Source organism: Sander lucioperca, chromosome 10, assembly GCF_008315115.2.
Source record: "Sander lucioperca isolate FBNREF2018 chromosome 10, SLUC_FBN_1.2, whole genome shotgun sequence".
NCBI classification, from domain to species: domain Eukaryota; kingdom Metazoa; phylum Chordata; class Actinopteri; order Perciformes; family Percidae; genus Sander; species Sander lucioperca.
In genome coordinates, this window is record NC_050182.1 from 12,240,654 (window position 1) to 12,260,894 (window position 20,241).

Sequence of the window (20,241 nt, forward strand, 5' to 3'; positions counted from 1 at the left end):
CGGCCGGCTGTGTCCGTTACCTTCCGCTTTCTTTGCGTTTGAATTTTTAACTCTGATAGATTTATGAGGACTATGGTTAAGATAAGATAAGAGATAATATAGACTTTATTAATCCCACACTGGGGAAATTCCTGTGCTACAGCAGCTCAAAAGAAAAAAAAATTACACATCAGAATAACACAAATACACATTAAGTAGACTGCTCCTCAGATCTCTGCAGGGTCAATCCAGACAGCTAGCTAGACTATCTGTCCAATCTGAGTGTTCTGTTGCACGACTAAAACAACCTTTTGAGACTAATTTTCCCATAAAAGCCAGTAGCCTTCAACTCTTTGCATGTCATAGTCCACAATGGGAGTTGATATAAAGTTCTATATGCTGGCTACCAGTTAGTTAGTAAGACGGATCATCTTTATATAACTTTAAAGTCAAAAGTTAGATTTCCACAAAGAGTCCATAAGCTAGACATTGAATCAACCCTGCTGCTTAGTCATTGCAAGTCACTCTGGATAAGCATGTGGACTGATTAAAACAGCAAACTGATTCAAAACAAACAAAAAAGACAGGCAGGCAGAATTTTAATTTTTGCTTAACTAACCATTTAACTAACCATAACAACAACTGCTATGTTGACGGTTATAAAAGACAGCGACCTTGCGGAGCTTTGTGCCCGACTGACAGCCTCCTTTTCTTGGCTTAACGTCACTGCAACAGCCGCTAAAAAGACCGCGACCTCACGGTCGTCTGTACCCAGGGCACAGTCACTGTCTGTCGGCTACGTCCGCTGAACAGAAGCGGGGAAACAATTCTGGCACGGGGGGAGGTTGTCGGTACTACTACTTCCAGACCTGTTATACAGCTTAGATACACTGCACATTATGATTGCATGCCAGTTTGTAAGAAAGTAGGAATCATCTTACTGTCCAACATATCATAACCTTGAAGCTGGCGATGGTAACGTTAGCCACAATAACATAACATAAAATTTAGGGCTGTCAGCATTAACGCGTTAATCGCAATGCGATTAAGGGTCGAGCATAATGCGTTAATTTTTTTAAGATTTCGGTGCCTCATTCTGGTGCCACTGATATGCCTGCACTTCTCTCAGATGCTCTGAAATGTTACAGACGTTACAGGCAACAGAAACATCGCTGCACGTGACGCTAGTTAACACTATACTCAACAGCAGCTAACGTTAGCCTACCGCTAGCTAGTAGCTGGATTAAACACGGTTACAATGCTGACAGCTAACGCTAAACGGTGTAACGTTTGTCTGTATTTCACTGTAGAGGATTCAACACCGGGATGAAACAATCTGCAGCTGCTGTTGTCGGAAAAAACACAGACGGTGCGTTCAATGAAACTGGTAATTTACAGCCTCGTGGTGCATTCAAAGTTGTTGTTAAATTCAAATGTGAGACTAGATTAAATATATAATAAACAAATACAAATCTTAAAATCAAGTTCATAAAGTCACTTTCTTTGCATTCATTTGATTCCCAATCAAGATACACTGGTATGAATGGCTTTCCATTGTTAATATGGACTTAAAAGCAGTAAAATAATAGAATTTTAATCATGTGATAAAACATGTGATTAATTGCGATTAACTATAGAAATTCAACGATTAATCGCAATTAAGAAAATGTTACCGTTTGACAGCTCTAATAAAATGACATACTGTACATTGCAAAGCGACCTGTAGAGAACACTTTGTTCCAATCCAACAACTCAGGCTACGGGGTGTTTTGCCAAAGTTAAATCGCATGTTTCCATTATGAGGAAGTCAAACTTGTGGTTTCTGGCATATGTCATGGATCCTACGTTAGCAGTTAGTGTGCATTAGCATGGTGGCGTTAGCACCAGTCAGGATCACTTCACTGGCTGTGTCTAAATTGTTTTTTGCGAGTAACTAACTTGAGTACTCTATATAATTTAATGCAAGCACATCAATGTTGAAATGAATGAAAATGACTATCCCTACGTTAGCCTTCGACATAAATGAATGAAGCTCAACACTTACCTGTTTAGAAGGAAATTAGTCAACTCTGTGTCCTTTTAGGCTCTAAGCTGTCTAAGCCATCTTTTTAAATGCATCTTTACCCGTGTTTTACCTCGTCTCTGGTTATGCAAACGTTTTGAAAGATGGCGAGTTTTGTTTTTTAGGGTGGGTAGAATGAATGTATCTCCGTTGATCCCGTTCATTTGTTTGCTGCTCCCATGGCTGTACTACAGCTGTAGCGCGCTGGGTTTGCGTTTTTACAGGTATATCTGGCAACCCGGCCCGGCCCGTCAAAATAGGCAGTTGATACCAACACACAGGCCAAAACACAAACAGATATTCAATCACTAGGGGTGTCACAATTCTCCAAATTGTCGATTCGATTACATTTTCGATTCTAAGGTCACGGTTCGATTTGATTCTCGTTTTTTATATAACTTTTTTTTTAAAGCACAGGTTGCTATGCCATTTTTAGACTAGACTTTTATGCAATATAATATCTGACCTTTGTTCGCAATGTACCACACTACATTGTCAAATTTAAAACATTTATTAACAACATAATGTAACAATAACTTCTACTATAACCTGCCATCTAGTTTCTCTTTTGTAACTGCAGTCTTCTTCACAGAAGAGGACATTCATGTTCACAACAAAACAAACAAAAAACAATTAAACAGCCATGTCCACAGTCTTCTCTGAACAATTAAGTGTCTTAACAAACTATTTCCAAACAGTTGAACATATATCACACAGATTAACTGGCCATGTTAGTCGTGCTGCCAGTGGAAGAATATGATACACGCACATAGCAGAGCTTGCACACTGTGGCTTTTTTGTCAACAACGCAAACGTTGTCAACATAACTCACTGGAAATCCAAAATACTTCCACACCGGCGACTTCAGTGAAAGAGGAGGGGGTTCAAGTTCTGTCCATGGGTCTCCTGCATCTGCAGTTGCCATGCTATCTTTTGACTGGCTGTAGCTAAATTAGAGGAGGTGTACTGACTCGCAGCACTTCAACACTAGTGTTGATGAACTGACCGACGAGCCGGTTAATTAACCCGAGTAGTGTCACTGAACCGGGAGAATGAACCGACTCACTCCTGTTTTTTTTACCTCGTTCGTGCCGGCAGCGCTTCGCTCAAGCTGAGTGCGATCGGTGTGTGCTCCGTTGTGTGTAGCTGGTCTTCTTCTGCTACTGTGTGTGTAGTAATCTAGCTCATTAGCGCCTCCACTGGAGTGGTGGTAGAATCAATCAGGAAATGGGCTACCTCGAGCAGGCTACACCATAGACTGTATATAAGAATGGACCAACAGATCCCGTTGCTCTGGACGGAGACCAGTGAAGGCCTTTAGAAGCACTTTTCTGGTGAGCGCTGAGCGTTACTGCGCAGCCTCCAACTGAGAGAAACGACGTAAATGTGACGTGAGCAACGTGTTCTGAAAGTTGTAAGTCTTCTGGTAGCTGTGCCAAGAGAAATCTCAATCATTCCGAATCTTGCAGAGACGGAGAGCGTAGGTATATGTAAGGAGATAACGTGGACACAGGCTAATTATTAAGCACTAAAATGCTAGTTAACATTAGTAATTACACTTAAACAGCTAATGTAAGTCCAAACTGCCTGCGAGCTTCTCTTGTACTATACGGTAATTCCTCTACTATGCGACAGTAAGTCGTGTGGTTATGACACAATCGTTAGCCTATTTTTACAAAAACGTCTGCTACGGAGCCATAATGTGAGGTACAAGGTAATGGAGCCTTTTATACATTGTCGTGTTTCTTTAGAAATAAACAATGGACAAATAAAGTCTTTAAACGCTTCAGATGTAAAGTTATTCTCTGTCAAAGTGACGTCAAAATGAATGGCAGTCAATGGAATGCTAACGTCGGGTGATCGCTTTGTAGCATCAAAATGGCGCCATAGGAGATTCGAGCTCTGAGGCGAAGCTTACCCCCTTGGGCTACACGTGTGTGGTTTTTTTTCCGCTTAGCAAGCCTGCCCTGACGTGACATAGGGACGTGGCAGCATCGACGATTCCATTTTTTTATTCAAAATTTGAGATTGTGACTTAATTTCGATCGATTTCGATTTGAAATCGAAATTGTGACACCCTTATCCGTCACGGAACGGAAATTTCAAAAGGAGAAAATACTGGCTTTAGCATTGTTGTCAGAAAGCATAGTATTTCAACTTAGCATGTTTCCTTAATATTTGATGACACATTGTGGTCATTTTTTTAATTAAATACAGTAAATATATTACACATTGCACCTTTAAATCTAATGCCAAAGATAACTGTGACAGTAAAATAAAGCTGATAGCCAATATATCCTTGATTGGCCCACTAATATACTGGCTGGGATTTGATTAATCTTTGATCATTTGATTAACTGTCATCTTACAGTATATGCTCAGACAGAGGGAAAACTGTATGTGTGTTGGCCACATGTATCCCCGTGAAACTCTGGTCCAAACCACTGACCTGCATCTCAGAGAGGAAGTGAACTGGCTTTTAAATGAGTGCAACAGATGTGAACATACCGTGATACACTGGAGACATGTTGTACTTCTAGCTCCAGCAAGGAGTATAATATGAGAGCCTGTACTGAGTAACCCATGCCATACAATGCAACCAGAAAGGTGTAGTGAAAGCAGAAGGAAAAAAGAAAAGATGACTTTTCATGTAACAAAATAAATAGTCAGACCAAACAGCTTTATTCAGTAGTTTTATGTTCTTTGGCCTCAGGTAATGGTGGACTCTCCACCACCGCAAAAGTGCGTTGTTGCTATTTAAAAACATTTTTTATGCCCTCTAGTGGTGGGGCCAATGGATGGTCATTCAGCTGGTCTTTCATTCAACAGTTTGGTCCAGAGCAGCCTATCTGGACAATAACTGGCCACATTGTTATTGTTCCCCCCCCCCTTACCTTTTCTCTTTTACCATTGTCCCTCGGCCAACATTCTAGGTCACACGTGTCAAACTCAAGGGGCCAAATCCGTCCCCTTGCTAATTTTGATCCGGCCCCTATATACATTTAGGTTCACAATACATTTTGGCCCAACTACTTTTTGTCACTTTTCACAACGTTTTTTTCGACATTTTTGACGCTTTTGCCAAAAGAATTTGTTATTTTCTTCGTCATTTTTGTCGACCAAACTGTAAGTGAAAAGACTATATGAAACCTGCAGTAATACAGTCAAAGATATTTGACTTTTCCCATGACGTAAAAGCAATAAACTCTATGTCTGGTCCTTGATGTGATTCTCATTTTCTAGTGTCGCCATTAGGGAAGTTGAGTTAGGTGATGGTGGTGACACTCCCCTAAGATTGAATTGCTAATTATATTTATGCTCTGAAAGGATTGAAACAAATTTTTGTTTTATGTCATTTATGATGACATGCCACCCTCAGGACAAATCTACAGTTTAGCCCCACTACTGGTTAGGCTCTAAAAATAGAAAGTTGTCAGTATGTTTTTTGTTGAGTCTGCCAAACATGACTGTTGAAGTTCCTATTCTACTGGCCTCCCTAGCATAACTATGAGTGCATTTGCTGCATGTGGTGACAGTAAACTGAACTGAAACAAGCTGAAACAACAAGTCAGTTTGCCCAAATTCACTGGTTTTGATTTCTCAAATGTGAATATTTATTGCTTGTTGTCTTCTATCTGGGTTTTTGACAGTAGGTTGGACAAAATAAGACATTTGAAGATGTTCACTTTGGGTCTAGGAAACTTTTTTTCCTGCTATTTCTGACATTTTATAAATTAATTTTTAACGATTAAACAATTAACTGAGAAGATAATTGGGAGATTAATCGATAATGAAAGTACTTGTTAGTTGCAGCCTAGTCTAGGGCTGAACGATTTTTGAAAATAATCTAATTGCGATTTTTTTTTTTTAAATATTGCAATTGCGATTTAATATACGTTTATTTTTTAAGCTCTTTGTCTTCTGTATTATTCAACAAAGACAAGCAATAAATAATTGTTTAGTATGAACAACACAAGATTAGATTAAACAAACTGTTCTTTCCTGGAGGCCAGGCCTGTATGTGATGATGAAATTAGGTGATGCATGAATTTATATGAATGACATCTTTTATTTAACTACTTCAGTCACAGTAGTATATTGAGCACTGACCAAGCCTGGTGTAAACATTCATATGGAAGTCAGAAACAAATCACACAAACTAAAGTGCAGATTGCAGAAATATAAAAACAAATATGTGGCTTTACCACACTTAGTAGTATTTAGATTATTTAATTATTATTTACTGTAATAAACATATGTAAACATGTGGATTGCACTTTTTAAACACTGTCTTTGAACTTTACTACAGTTAAATAAGTAAAAATATAGTATATACAGTATATACAATGGTTTATTTTTTTTTTTTTACAGCGCACACAGAGGAGCTGCCTCCAGCCCCTCCCTCCCCTCATGAAGTTGCGTGCTGCTTGCATGACAGCGTCAACGTTGCACTCAAGAGACAGAGAGGCTATCGTTACGTTAGTAGTAGCATGCTGCTGCTGGTCTTGTTGTGGGATTAACTGTACTAATAAAACCGTTGAAACAACGCAGCCACGCTGCTGTGAAAGCTCCCCGAACGTGATTTATCAGAGTCTGGTTGTTACCCCTCCCCGTGGCAGTCTCCTCCACTCCATATCTTTATAACGGAGCAAGCTAACTGGAGATAACCGCTAATCGGAGCTAATTGTTGCTAACCGAGCCTTCAGTTCTGCGTACCTGTATCCATTAACTGCATGTATGGACTCGAGCCCAAATAAAACCCTTCATTTTATTAACATGGCTGTAAAAGTTTTAAACTACAACTCAGAATTGTTTGAATGACCGAAATCTGCTCAAGATACGGCGTAGCGTTAGCGTGCTAAGTTGACGCTTTCTCTGCAGAGTGCAGACTGATTTCCTCTCGCGAGTCACGTGACCAAATCGCAGCCTTTGCGATTAGGAAATCGCATTTTAACATATCACGATATTATTGCAAATGCAATTAATCGTTCAGCCCTAGCCTAGTCTCACATTGCCACCTTCACAGCGTTGTGAGTTGTATAAACATGCAAATCTCAGAATTGGTGATCACAATTGTTCTCCTCTGAATTAAGTGATTAATACTGTAAACATTTTGATTGAGATAGTCTTTCTAGATTATTTTGTAGTATTTGTGGGTAATCCATCTGATACATTACATGTCATTTATCTGACGTTTTTATCCAAAGCGACTTACAATTGCTATATATCAGAGGTTGCACGCCTCTGGAGCAGCTAGGGGTTAAGTGTCTTGCTCAGGGACACATTGGTTGATGTATCGCAGTGGGAATCAAACCCAGGTCTCCCACACCAAAGGCATGGGTCATATCCACTGCGCAATCACCACCATATAAATATCAACTCTGCTGAAACATTTCTATCGTAGTAAAAAACAACGTAGTAATGTTTGTTCAGATATTATTTTGCAGATTGATCTTTGTTGAACATAATTAAGGTGGTGGTGGGTCACTTTATCTCATAAATATACAAGTATTTAATGACATTAACAGTAACAACAGTGAGGTGAGTGTTAATTGTAGTTTAGCAGACCACTAGGGTTGGGTATTGTTTGGGTTTTTTCCGATACCGGTGCTAAAACGATACTTTTAAAACCGGTGCCTGAACCGAAATATATATATTTATAATGTATATAATATAAAATATAAAAAAGGAGCACAAAACGACAGTTGGAAACATTAAAGAACGGCTTGTTTATTACTAAGGCTATATGGTCAAAATTAAATGATTGATTAATAATGTAATAACAATAACTTATAACAATAACTTATTTCACCAGTAAATTGCTGGTAAACGACAAAAACAAGCACCAGATGGGAAAAGGGTATTTTACAATAACTTTGAATGCACCACAAGACTGGCGAGTTTCAAGTAAACGCACCGTCTGTGTTGTTTTTCCGACAGCGGCAGCTGCATCTGTTACGTCCCGGTGTTGGAATCCTCTACAGGGAAATACAGTCACACTTTACACCGCTTAATGTAAGCTGTCAGCATTTTAACCATTGTGTTTAATCCAGCTACTAGCTAATGGTAAAGTTAAAAAAAAAAAAGGTCAGGCACCGAAATTTTAATTCTTATTTGGTCTCGTTACTACCGTTTACGTCGGAACCCAACCCTACCGACCACTCAGCTCTACTAGTGTACAGAGAATATTACAAGCACACCCAAGAAATTGAGAAAACTTTCAAAATGAAGTCATGATTTTATTTTCAGCTTCATGCATGAAAAACACAAAACCACAGTGTATGTGTAGAGGTGACAGTGTAGCAGAGAGGTATTCATATCTACACCGTCTGTCATCAAATATCAAGAAGGGTTGGATCTATGGTTAGTTTTCTTATGACTTGGTATTATTAGCATTGTATTAACTGTCAGAAAAGTTTGCATGTGCAGTCACAAATGAATTAAGATCAGAAATTTTCAAAAAATAAATTTTTCGGGCAAATGTGTTATGGGCGTCTATTATCAGACGAATGCCGTTCAGTACAAGACATATGTTTAAAAATGTAGAACATTAGCATAGTATGTGATGCTGGTTTTTATTCACTTCTGAGCTTCGCCAATCCAAAATGATACTATGTAATAAAAGTGACAAAAGTCACAATAATTTCAAACCCCAAGAATACCACTCAACTCATGATACAAGTTATATATACAGTGGGTTAAAATAGCAAAACAATTATCGTGAATAACACCATAGCCCACAAAAATAGAACAACCTTATTAAAAGGTGCTCCTACACCAGAAATGATTCTTGATATAACATGTTTTGAAGCAAGCCAAAAAAAGTACATATTTTACATTTACATTTCTGTATTTTATAGCCCACTATCATGCTCCTACATTTGCTATGAAATAAAAAATGAAGTTATCCCTTTTACAGAGTTATTTTATAATATTTAGCAGTCTTCATACAGTAGTAGTCACATTTGTTTTTAAATCTCAGGTGAATGATAGCTAAACATAACAAAAGACTTATAGTACCTACTGTATACTCAAAGCTTAAAACAAAGAACTCTGAGTCAAAAAGCAAACAAAAAACAAATCACATAAGATAAAACGTCATCTATATTGCAATACACTATCAAGAATCATATTTTTATTAAAGAAAATAAAAAGAGAAAGGAAAGAGGGCAGAAAAAGGTGGTTAGGAACAACTCAGTGGTTTTCATTTTGAACCTTAGTTATTGTTTTTTCATTAAAAGTGGTATAAAGTGGTAGGGGGCACTTATGCAACATTCTTATCTATATCTGTAGATAAGGATCGGCTTAAAGTGCATCATATCTGAAACTACGGCTTTCAGTAACTTAATTGTTAGGGAGAAAAAGTGTAAACATGATGGGAATGTCAACCAATAACATGAATATTTAATTACCGTATATCCATCTATTTTGTTGGCACCAGGGTGAAAAATGACAACAAACCTCGAGGCAAAGCCTGCAAAATTCTGGCTGTGGCAGCCAAGTTTGTCTGCTTTTACCAGCCTGTTTGACAAGTAACCAACCAAAAACAGCTCATCTAATCATCACATTTGACCTGTAAAAGGAAGAAAGTGGTTGGGAATCAAAGAATGGATGAGCCACTGACTAGTTTAAGAAAAGTTATGTCTGTCCATTATTCCATTGTCACTGAGCAAAGCTTTTCTATGTGGAAGTCAGCCCAGTTATCTCTGTGAGACCCTCAGTCACAGCAGTATTTGATGTCTACAAAAGCCTTTATTTGTAGACCTGCACATGCCCATGCAAGGAGGTGGTGTTCCCCCCACAGTCCACATACTGGTACATCTCCTGGGAGACCTGCTCCGCGTGGCCAAAGTATGACGTAGTCACCGTCACCCTGAAAAACAACCAGAGAGTCAACAACTGTACATCACATAACAAGGTGAGACAAGCACAGGAAGACTGACACTTCTAAATCCTGCAATGGTGTTGGAAAGCGGAGAAACCAACTTTCTTTAACAGTTTAAGATTTGATTTTCAGGAGATTATAAATATTTCTATGGGGTAGAACTTTTTGGTTGACTTGAATTGAAAACAAGTAGATCCGAAGAGCCACAGATCAAGTGAAGTCAATTTTATTTTGATAGTCCAATGTTAATTCCATCCTGCCCCGAGTCCTGTGGCCCCTGCTGGTCTATGCAGTCCCAATGACAACAGTTGAGTCCCTAGAAAGGAAGATCAGTGGCTTTCTTCGGAAGTGGCTGGGCCTTCCACGCAGTCTTACCAGCGCTGCACTGTATGGGACAAGTAACATCCTGCAGCTGCCCTTCAGCGGCCTCACTGAAGAATTCATGGTGGTACGCACCAGAGAAGTCCTACAGTACAGGGACTCCAGGGACCGTAAGGTGTCATCAGCCGGCATTGAGGTGAGGACGGGAAGGAAATGGAAGGCTGGGAAAGCAGTGGAGGTGACAGAGTCACGCCTCAGACAAAAGGCATTGGTGGGCACCGTGGCGACAGGCAGAGTGGGTTTGGGCTATTTCCCAAAGATGCTGGTCAGCCAGGCTTGTGGCAAAGAAAGACACCATCTACTCCAGGATGAGATTCGAGCAGGCGTGGAGGAAGAGCGAGTGAGCAGGGCTGTGGGACTCCGGCAGCAGGGGGCGTGGACAAGGTGGGAGAGTACACTGCAGCGTAGGATCACTTGGGCAAACATCTTACAGGCAGATTTCCATCAGGTCCGTTTCCTGGTACAAGCTGTCTACGATGCCCTGCCAAGTCCAGCTAACCTCCATGTCTGGGGGAAGAGCGAGACACCTTCCTGCCTTCTTTGCTCTGGAAGAGGCTCTTTAGAACATCTCCTCAGCAGTTGATTGCTGAGAGCTTAGCCTCAGCCATCAACACCAGCAAACACCATCATGCTCCAAAGAAGGCAGTCCCCTTCATCAAAGCTGGAGAGAAACCCCAGGTACGCTCACAATTAACAACAGGCCTCCTCCACAAAGCCTCTGACTGGCTGCTGCAGGTCGACCTGGAAAAACAGCTGAGGTTCCCTCAGCATATTGCAACAACAAGACTCCGTCCAGACATGATAGTTACCTCCGAGGCTTCAAAACATCTGATCATGCTGGAACTTACGGTGCCCTGGGAAGAGCGTATTGAGGAAGCCAATGAGAGGAAACGCTCTAAGTACCAGGAACTGGTGGAGGAGTGCAGGGAGAGAGGCTGGAAAACCTTCTATGAGCCTATAGAAGTCGGCTGCAGAGGCTTTGCAGGACGTTCACTTTGCAAAGTCCTCAGTCGTTTCATTCAATCCGCAAGCGAAGCCGCAGAGAAGGCCACAAGGTGGCTTTGGATAAAGAAGGCTGATCCGTGGACTGCTACTGGGACGCAAGTCGGGGCTAGATCAACCCCGGCTGGGTCGCCTGGGGGAGGGTGTATGATGTTGCGAGACCCGAAACACCCAATGATCCCAGGATACATCACTGAGGATGCGTCCCAGTGCATCCATGAGATGTTTCTTGCATAGTTACAAATCACAAATTTGCCTCAAAGGGCTTTACAATCTAAACAGCACACAACATCCTCTACCCTTAGACCCTCAATTTGGATAGGGTGAAACCCCCCCCCTCCAAAAAACCTTAAACAAGTAAAAAATGGAAGAAACCTCAGCAGGAGCAACAGAGCAGGGATTCCTAAACAGTAATAGTTTTTTTCACAATTCATGACAATGACATTCCTAATCTTTAAAGGTCAGCAGGCTTGTCAACTATGTTTCTTTTTTGTTGTATGTGAGTTTAGTATGGTTAGTTTGAACTTTGTAGCTATGGCTAGTTTAAACTTTGTTTGAACTTCTTTGCTAACTAGTTAGGCTATGTAGCTTACAAAAATGTAATGCTTAGCTGTTCAAAAGAAAAATAATTGACTCTTGATTCTTCTCGTTTATGCATATCCATATTTATGTTCTAGTTGTGTTGCTGTTTTCCTGGTAAAGCCAACTGTTTGATTCATTCTCCCAAGATGTCTAGACACAGAGACCGTTTTTAGGGGGTGGGGGGGTAAAGACATCTTTTGTTAAATGCATCAAACTGAAGCCTCACAAGGAGTATTTAGGACATTATGGAATTAAAATAAAACCACTGAATTGCAAGAGTGGGCGTAACAGCATCAGCTGCTTTTCTTTAACCCATTTTTATTGGGATTTAGTCTAAATGATACTTGGCTAGAAAGCTGTTTTTTGGCTTTGACCATAGAGGATTAAGTTGACTATTAAAGATTATATCTGCCTTGGACAAATGTTTGCTAAATTTACAATCTGTCTGAATGTCAGTGTTGACATGTAAATGAGCAAGGCACCCAAAGGCCCATGTATCAGAAGGTAGTGTTGTCTCTGGGCAGCTCTTCAGTATGTGTGGGTGAAACTACGTGAGTGTGGAGGACAGAGTTTTTTGAGAATGCTGCTACTGTGAAAAATACATTTAAAAATAGTGTACATTAAGCCATACTTACTGCATCATGACCACTATGTTGTGAACTTTAATGGTTGGCAAGGTGCAGTAGTCACTGTAAGAAAAGAAGTGGTGTGTGATTTAAAATTATCCGAGTGTTCACAGTACATGTGTGTGACTTCTGGAAAGATACTTACAACATATAACTCATCTCATCAGCGATGGTGGTGGGAACTGTGTAGTCAATCTGCAATAAACACAATTTATGTTAAGGATTTGAGGAGAAAAACAATATTAGACATCAACATATAACCCATGTATGCCAATTACAACAATGGCCCAATATTGAGCCGTGGTACCAAGATTTGGAATGTCACAAGACTTCAAGACAACAAGGCTTTAATGGTGCTTAAAACATTTGTTTGAAGTCTGGATTGTTGCAGAAACATTTTTTATTTTTCAGAAATCACATGACAAGTCTGTGGAGTTAAGTTGGATGAAGTTACTTGGTATTGTGACTATGGGTATAACAGTGAGCTGTTAGTCTGTGCCAGTTGCAATTATCACAGCTAAAGTATATCACAATCTCAGTCCATTTTCTGTAACCTATAATCATTAACAAATTTCCCTCTGTGTGTGTGTGTGTGTGTGTGTGTGTGTGTGTGTGTGTGTGTGTGTGTGTGTGTGTGTGTGTGTGTGTGTGTGTGTGTGTGTGTGTGTGTGTGTGTGTGTGTGTGTGTGTGTGTGTGTGTGTGTGTGTGTGTGTGTGTGTGTGTGAAGTTAAATGTATTTCAACCTACCTGCCGTTCATCCAGTGGTATGATCACTGAGCTGTTGTTGAACTTGGCCTTCCCTATCACCGTCTTGGAGAATTGCACTTGGGCTGTGATGTTGGTCACAGATATGGTGTAGTAGTTGTTATTGGTGATGTTCAGAGTGCTCTGGGTGGAAGAAGATAAAAGGTGTGAGATTCTGGCAATGTGTGTGTGCTTGATGAAAAAAGCTGTTTGCTGGGGGTTTTTTTGTTTTTTTTGCTGAAAAAAGCTGACTGCTCCAGCCAAAAACTGCTCTGAGAGCAGTGAGAGTGAACCAAAACAGTAATGTAATAATTATTTTTGTATTCAACACCACGAGCAACCCCTTTCACACACAAGAAATCATACAAGGAGTTGTTTATATACAAATATTGATTATAGCTGCTTTAAGGCTGGGTCAAAGGTTAAAACCTAAACCCAAACCAAATTACTAAATTGACCTACAGGGTTTCATTTTAAGTCAGGGGAGTATTGACTACACAATCTTACTGTAATGTTGAGATAAACAATGCGCTTATCCAAGTCATAGGAGACATAGGCGGACTTCACTCCCACATAGGTGACATCAATAGAGCGAGGGAATAGGAAGAAAACAGCCAGGCCAGACAGCAGCAGGCAAAGTACTACTGATATCGTGACATACAGCTTTCTGCATGAGAAAGAAAAGAGAAGTGAGACCCTTAAACCAGCTGAGGACTTCAGAGACTATCATGCTACTGTGTGTTCTTTAGTTAGCTAACACGGTTCATCTTTAAAAAAAATAAAAATAAAATAGCACTTAGTTCAGACTTACGTCCTGCTCGGCCTGAGCCTTTGGTCGCTGTATGGAATCAGAGCCACAAGCTGATTCTCCTGACCTGTTGAGTAATTCAAGGAAAGGACAGGAAAGCTATGTCATTTCACTGTTGGATTGAGTAAGGAGTATGTTGTATGATTTGCACTGTGCTACAATACTGTACAACTCCTAAGAAGAATCTCAGCCATATCTCGCAGTTGACTGTTTCCCAGCAAAGACTGTTTGGTTGATTATTTATTGTGTGTGTGGTACAAATGAGTGTAATGACATGACAATTTTAACCGGATTCCTGATTTGTAACACATGGTGCAGCAGCTGGAAGAAAATAGATTGTTTGAGCGGTTTGATCTGTAAAAAGTGTGTCCTGTTCTATATTATACAAACTGCAAGAATATAAGAGCATCCATCTTTCATTAAAGGTCTTGACAAAATCGTAAAAAATGGAAAAGGATTTAACTTAGTCTTTAACTTGACTAACTTTGTCTCAAAGCTTGGAAAAGTAGGCAATATGGCCTATTTATTTAGTCGCTCTCTTGATTTTTCTTCCAAGTTATATATATTGCTACACCTGTGGTTTATGAATGTTGTTGAAGACATACAGGCCTGAAACTTGTATATGTGAGCCAGACATATGGATATATCACCCTCACTGCAATATTTATGATTTTTAAATTGTAAAACTTGACCTTGAACTTTAAGTTGGGCTGTAATAATCTGCACAGGCCGTGTTTTTCCTACGTGACTGGCCATTTTGCCACAATAAAATCCTGGTAGAGGCTTGTACAATTGAAACCTCAACTTTAGACTAAACTTCAGAGCAATTTGCCTGTGAACTACATTTAGGATAAAGCATCACACACTGGCCTGGTTGGTAAATACAAATGTTTTTTTTTTTGTAATTTACTGACACCATGTTATAGGATCTCTGTATACTGATTAGGGAATAAATCAATGTTACATGCTTCAGTGCATGTAGTGTGTAGTGCAGCTTTTTTGCAAATTCTGCACTCAATCCATTTAGCCTATTTTTTCTTATGTTAAACAGCTATTCTGTATATATTTGTTTCTCTATTTATTGTTTATTTCATATTAATGTTCAATATGTGTGTTTGTTTATGTATGCACCAACCACCAAGGCAAATTCCTTATAAGTACTTGGCAATAAACCTGATTCTGATTAAGATCCTGAAAACTCACAATAACAGCATTTTCTGCCATAGTTACAATTTTGGTTTTTCATGAGACATTTCTGTATTTGTCCTGTGAAGGGAAAGATGTTGTCACATATTTCCATGCACTAATCAGAGTTTATCAACATTTGATCAAAATGTAATGACAGCTGTGTGGTTGTTTGCTTATATTGCCGGCACAATCGGTCAATCAAATGTGGTCAACCATAACCCACACAGTCATGATAAAGCAGATTAGCTTTTTTTTTTTTTTTTACTTTTAACTTAGAAAGAAATAATATCTAAGGATGTTTTTTCAGAAATTAATCTGAATGTTACTTATTTAGACCTAAGTAGTTAATATTATCAAGAAAAACTTAAAGTTTAAAGGGGCTTTTCTGGCATTGCTCTCATACAGGGTTAAAATGGATACTGATAGCACTCTATGAGTAATGATAACTTATATCTAGAAGGTTTTACCTCTTGGTATTCTGCCAGTGCCCTGACACGTTGGGCATGTGACGCTGTCCCGTCCAGTGAACTCCACATAGGGGAACTGAGATACGTCTCCGTTCTTTCCATCCTCCTCGCCGTCTCTGTACTCTCCAGAAGCAGTCAGTGCGTCCTGACTCTCATCTTTGGGGTGGGCCAAGTGAGAATGGAACTTGCCCATAGCTGCAACTCTCTGTACGCAACACAAAAGACAGCATGAGCAGAGAGCCATGTAGATACAGCAGGGTGTGCTGACTAACCACATGCCACACAGCTGCTTGAATGTGAAATTGGACCTGGACGGATTCCAGGAAACATTTTCCAGGAGAACCAACATCAATTGGTGCAATGCCCATGAAGAAATATCACTTGTAATACTTCAGAAATAATTCTGTTGGTAGTGTGCTTTTCTGAAGAATAAGCTGTTAGTGATTAGCGAATACTGGAAGTGAATGATCACATCTCTGGCATTACTATAATATTCATAAATATGCTTAAGTCTTTAGTAAGCACAAGGTTGTAAGATACCCGTGTGTATATTCAAATGGTCACTTAAAAATATTTTGGATAAAAAAGGCAATATAAGGCATGTAAATCAACTAATTGCTTAGTCGAAATGTGACTATTAGTAGGGTTTATTTAGTGAGAACAGACCTAATGTTCAACTTTTCAGTAGTACAATTGTTTGATTTTCCAAATGTAGATCTGCTCTATGACATTTCAAACAATTTAACTGTAAGTGAAAAGTAATATTTTAAATGCAGTAATTTACTTGTAATATAGTATTCTTTAGTTTAGTTTTGCTATTATATAGCAATTTACTAAAGATATCTGAATATTTCTTCCATCACCGAGAGTACTGTATCAATCAGTACTCAGATATTTTACTTAAAAGTAGCAGCATCAGACTCCATTCCTGCACTGAAAACATTACTTAATTAGTTGGTCGAGGGTTGAGCTGATGTTTATATACTGTTAGGTAGTTTAATATATTTTACAGGAAAAAAACATACTGAACTTATCAAACATAATTTATATGTTTTATAGGCTAAGTATAATTTAATCAGCATGTGAATATTTAGCTGGTCACACTGAGACTAAATGTATTTACTGTTTTGGTAGTTAACTATGGGAAAAGTAACAAGTAACTAAAGATGTGAAATGAATGTAGTGGAGTAAAATATATATTAATTTTAATATTTCTCTATGAATTATAGTGAGGTTGAAGTATAAAGTAGCATACAATGGCAGTGGTGGATTGTAACTAAGTACTGTACTTTTTACAGTACAATTGTAAGGTACTTGTACTTAACTTGAGTATTTCCATTTTACTTTATACTTCTACTCCACTAGATTTTGGAGGCAACTATTGTACTTTTTACTCCACTACATTTATTTGACAGCTTTAGTCACTTCACAGATTTTGATAATTAATACAAAAAAACAATCAACTAATACATTATGATGTATTATTGATTAAGCTACCGAGCAATATAAAGTTATTAAATATAAGCTCCACCTTTACCAGCTGCAACACTAAAGTGATATAATTAATGTTAATACTTCTTTCACCACTGTAAAATGGAAATACTCAAGTAAAGTATAAGTAGGCTACCTCAAAATTGTACTTGAGTAAATGTACTTAGTTACTTTCCACCACTGTTGTAAAGAACGTCTATCCTAAATGTAGCATAGTTAATGTTAGTGAGAATAATCAGGTTACCCCGGTTACCCACTGCAGGTGTTTCGGCCACAGCAGCTGTTGGGGGTAATTGCTAACGTTAACGTTAGCCTACATTGTGAAAGCACAGACAACCAGGACAACATGCATTGCAAATAAGAGATGCCACCGAGATACCGCAGGATGTTGCCCAGAGATCCCATAGATATACATTTAGAGAGACAACGTTAAAGGATGTGTTGTGTGTCTACATAACGTCCCACTGTAAAAACACAGGCCGCCATGCTTCTGAGCTGTTAAGCCTCAGCCTGGAACACAACGTACCGGCCGGAGGAAAACGGCTATAACGCCTTCATTTTTACTACCAAAAGCGATATTTGGTATTTGAAGTATTCTTTCAACACAATAAGCAAAACAGTATTTCATGTCGTCGCGTAATTGTGACATTTAATTGAACGAGTTAACTGCAGGACAATCCGCACAGTGAAGTTAACGTAGCTAGATATTGCTGGACAATCCGCGCCGCAGTTAGATGCGTCACTGTAACCATTCAATATTATAAACCATAGTTGCATATTATTTCCGTTAGCTAACGCCTTACCTGTTTCGTGTTTTAGCTACTTGTTTGACATTCGTTGTATCGTCGCTGGCTGTTTGCTGTTGTGGTCAACACACCAATGGAGAACGAAGCTGAGGGGAACGCCTTCCTCCTCTTCCTATTGGACAGACAACAACACAAATGGATGTCAGTCAGTGGTGGAGGAAGACTTCAGACTTTTTAGAATAGAAATCCTTAGAAAGTACTAATACCACACTGTAAAAAAGAAAAAATACTCTATTACAGTATAAGTAAAAGTCCTGCATTGAAAATGAAAAAAAAAAGTTCTTAAAAAAAACTTAAATAGCCTAAATAAATAAATAAAAGGTTGCCTACCGAAAGTATCAAAAGAAAAAGCAGCCCAGAATGACCTGCTTTCATTATAATATCTAATAACTTTAATATATTATTATATCAATAGTATTGCTTATGCGTTGTCATTTAATCAGCATTTTAATGTTGTAGCTGTCAGGCATGCATCATATTCTTTTTTTGTTTATTATATTTTTCTATAGGTAAAATCCAAATCTACAAATTAACTAAAAGCTGTCAAATAAATGAAGTGGAGTAAAAAGTGCAATATTTGCCTCTGAAATGCAATGAAGTGGGAGTATAAAGTAGAACAAAATGCAAATACTCAAGTATCTTAAAATTGAACAATATTTGGATAACTCTACTTAGCTACTTCCACCTGTGAGAAATACTATTAACATTTTATGATTCACAAAATGACGTGAATCATATATGCCAAACTTAATAATACTGTAGATAAAAATAAATTTTAAAAACACATTGTATGGGAAGGTCACTTTACAATCACAATGATTTCCACATACACACTGTAGACATATCAGAGGAGAGTTACAGTGATCTGCTTGAATACACAAATAACCATAAAATGCAATTAGGTCACTGTAAATGCACTATTATCATAGACCCACTGACACAGATAATGTTGTTCAATGCGCCGATAGGGAAACCAGTCAACCTTAACTGAGATCAACTGAGATTTTATTAATAAAAAAAAACAAACAATTAATAAATAAAATTTGACCTGTTACTACGTACAGTAGGTGTTTTTGTTGTTGTTGACTGCCGGCGTATGAACAAACCTCATGTGATGTCATGATGCCAAGATTGAGAAATGGTGCCATTGAATACATACTATAGAAAGCTTATAAGCCTATAGGAACTTTATACTGTAGGAATATTCATATTGGTTTTCATTATCACCAGTGGCAAAATCCATCACTAATAACTTAACAGAAAACAAACCGAAAGCTTTACTTCCGGGATAAGAATGATAACTTTTGTAATGAAATCAAATGTAGCTGCAGATCTAAGTTGAATTAACTCACAGATTAAATTTGAAAGCAACACGAATCATAAACAAAACAAAACGTTATGCACAGCAGGCCATGATAGTCAGTAAACTGTTAGGATTCCAAAATTAGACTGGCACCCCAGCCAGCGTTTGGAAACAAAAGTCCCATAAAAGTTGAACCAGAAAGAATCCTGGATGTAGGGCAGCTGCAAAATGTTGTCAGCTGACAGAAACATGTTAAATGAGTTCCCAGTGTGAGCAAGTCTTTCCACAGTCACCACCATTGTCCCTGTTAATCAGCTAGAACTGATCACATTATTCCATCAAGCTACTTAAAACAGATGTATCCCAGTGGAGCCTGCATCTCAGAAGATTGAAAAACAGACAGCAGGAGATTTTAGTAATGTGTATATGTAGTTAACATTTGATATGGACATTTGTTTTGCCCTTAAGTCCATATATGTGAGGAGCAGTGTATATTATTTTCACATGAATCACTTATTTAAAATACTGATTGCAGGTGTTAGGAACATTGAACATTTTATATTCAAGATACTTTTAATGAGTTGAACTATACATACTTTCAGAGGTTCTTATTGTATCCTTGTTTCAAATACATATAAATCAATTACTTTTAAATCTTTAATAATTGTATTTTGCCTAAATCCTTCAACAATGAACCCAAATAAAAGTATGGAGGCCTTGAATTGAACTCAAGTATACATCAAACAACAGACTATGAATCATTCCAGATCACTTAAATATCCAGAATACAGTGTTTCTTCATTGAACAACTTGAGTGATTGTACTTCCCTGGCAGTGTTTGGATGTGCTTTCCATGAGCCAGATGATGGCAGTGTGCTGCCATGTGTGAATGTATGTATGACTCAACAGCACTCAG

The 20,241-nt window shown here is 38.6% G+C and overlaps 1 protein-coding gene across 1 annotated transcript; it reads right to left on the reverse strand.

Moving 5' to 3' along the window:
- Nucleotides 1-8,259: 8,259 nt before the first annotated feature.
- Nucleotides 8,260-18,187, reverse strand: tmem106ba (transmembrane protein 106Ba). Its single transcript, XM_031279388.2, has 8 exons — nucleotides 18,020-18,187; nucleotides 15,726-15,930; nucleotides 14,074-14,137; nucleotides 13,770-13,929; nucleotides 13,266-13,406; nucleotides 12,663-12,712; nucleotides 12,527-12,580; nucleotides 8,260-9,914 (listed from the first exon to the last, which is right to left on the reverse strand). Exons 2-8 carry the CDS (start codon nucleotides 15,916-15,918, stop codon nucleotides 9,794-9,796), a joined length of 783 nt encoding a protein of 260 aa, XP_031135248.1. The 5' UTR covers nucleotides 15,919-15,930; nucleotides 18,020-18,187; the 3' UTR covers nucleotides 8,260-9,793.
- Nucleotides 18,188-20,241: the final 2,054 nt, after the last annotated feature.

What these genes read in the sequence shown, in the direction of transcription:
- tmem106ba (XM_031279388.2), bottom strand. Translation starts at nt 15,918, where the DNA reads ATGGGCAAGTTCCATTCTCACTTGGCCCACCCCAAAGATGAGAGTCAG. An exon ending in CACTGGCAGAATACCAAGAG is followed by an intron (nt 14,138 to 15,725) that starts GTAAAACCTTCT and finishes ATTACTCAACAG; the next exon opens with GTCAGGAGAATCAGCTTGTG. An exon ending in GATGAGATGAGTTATATGTT is followed by an intron (nt 12,581 to 12,662) that starts GTAAGTATCTTT and finishes CTTTTCTTACAG; the next exon opens with TGACTACTGCACCTTGCCAA.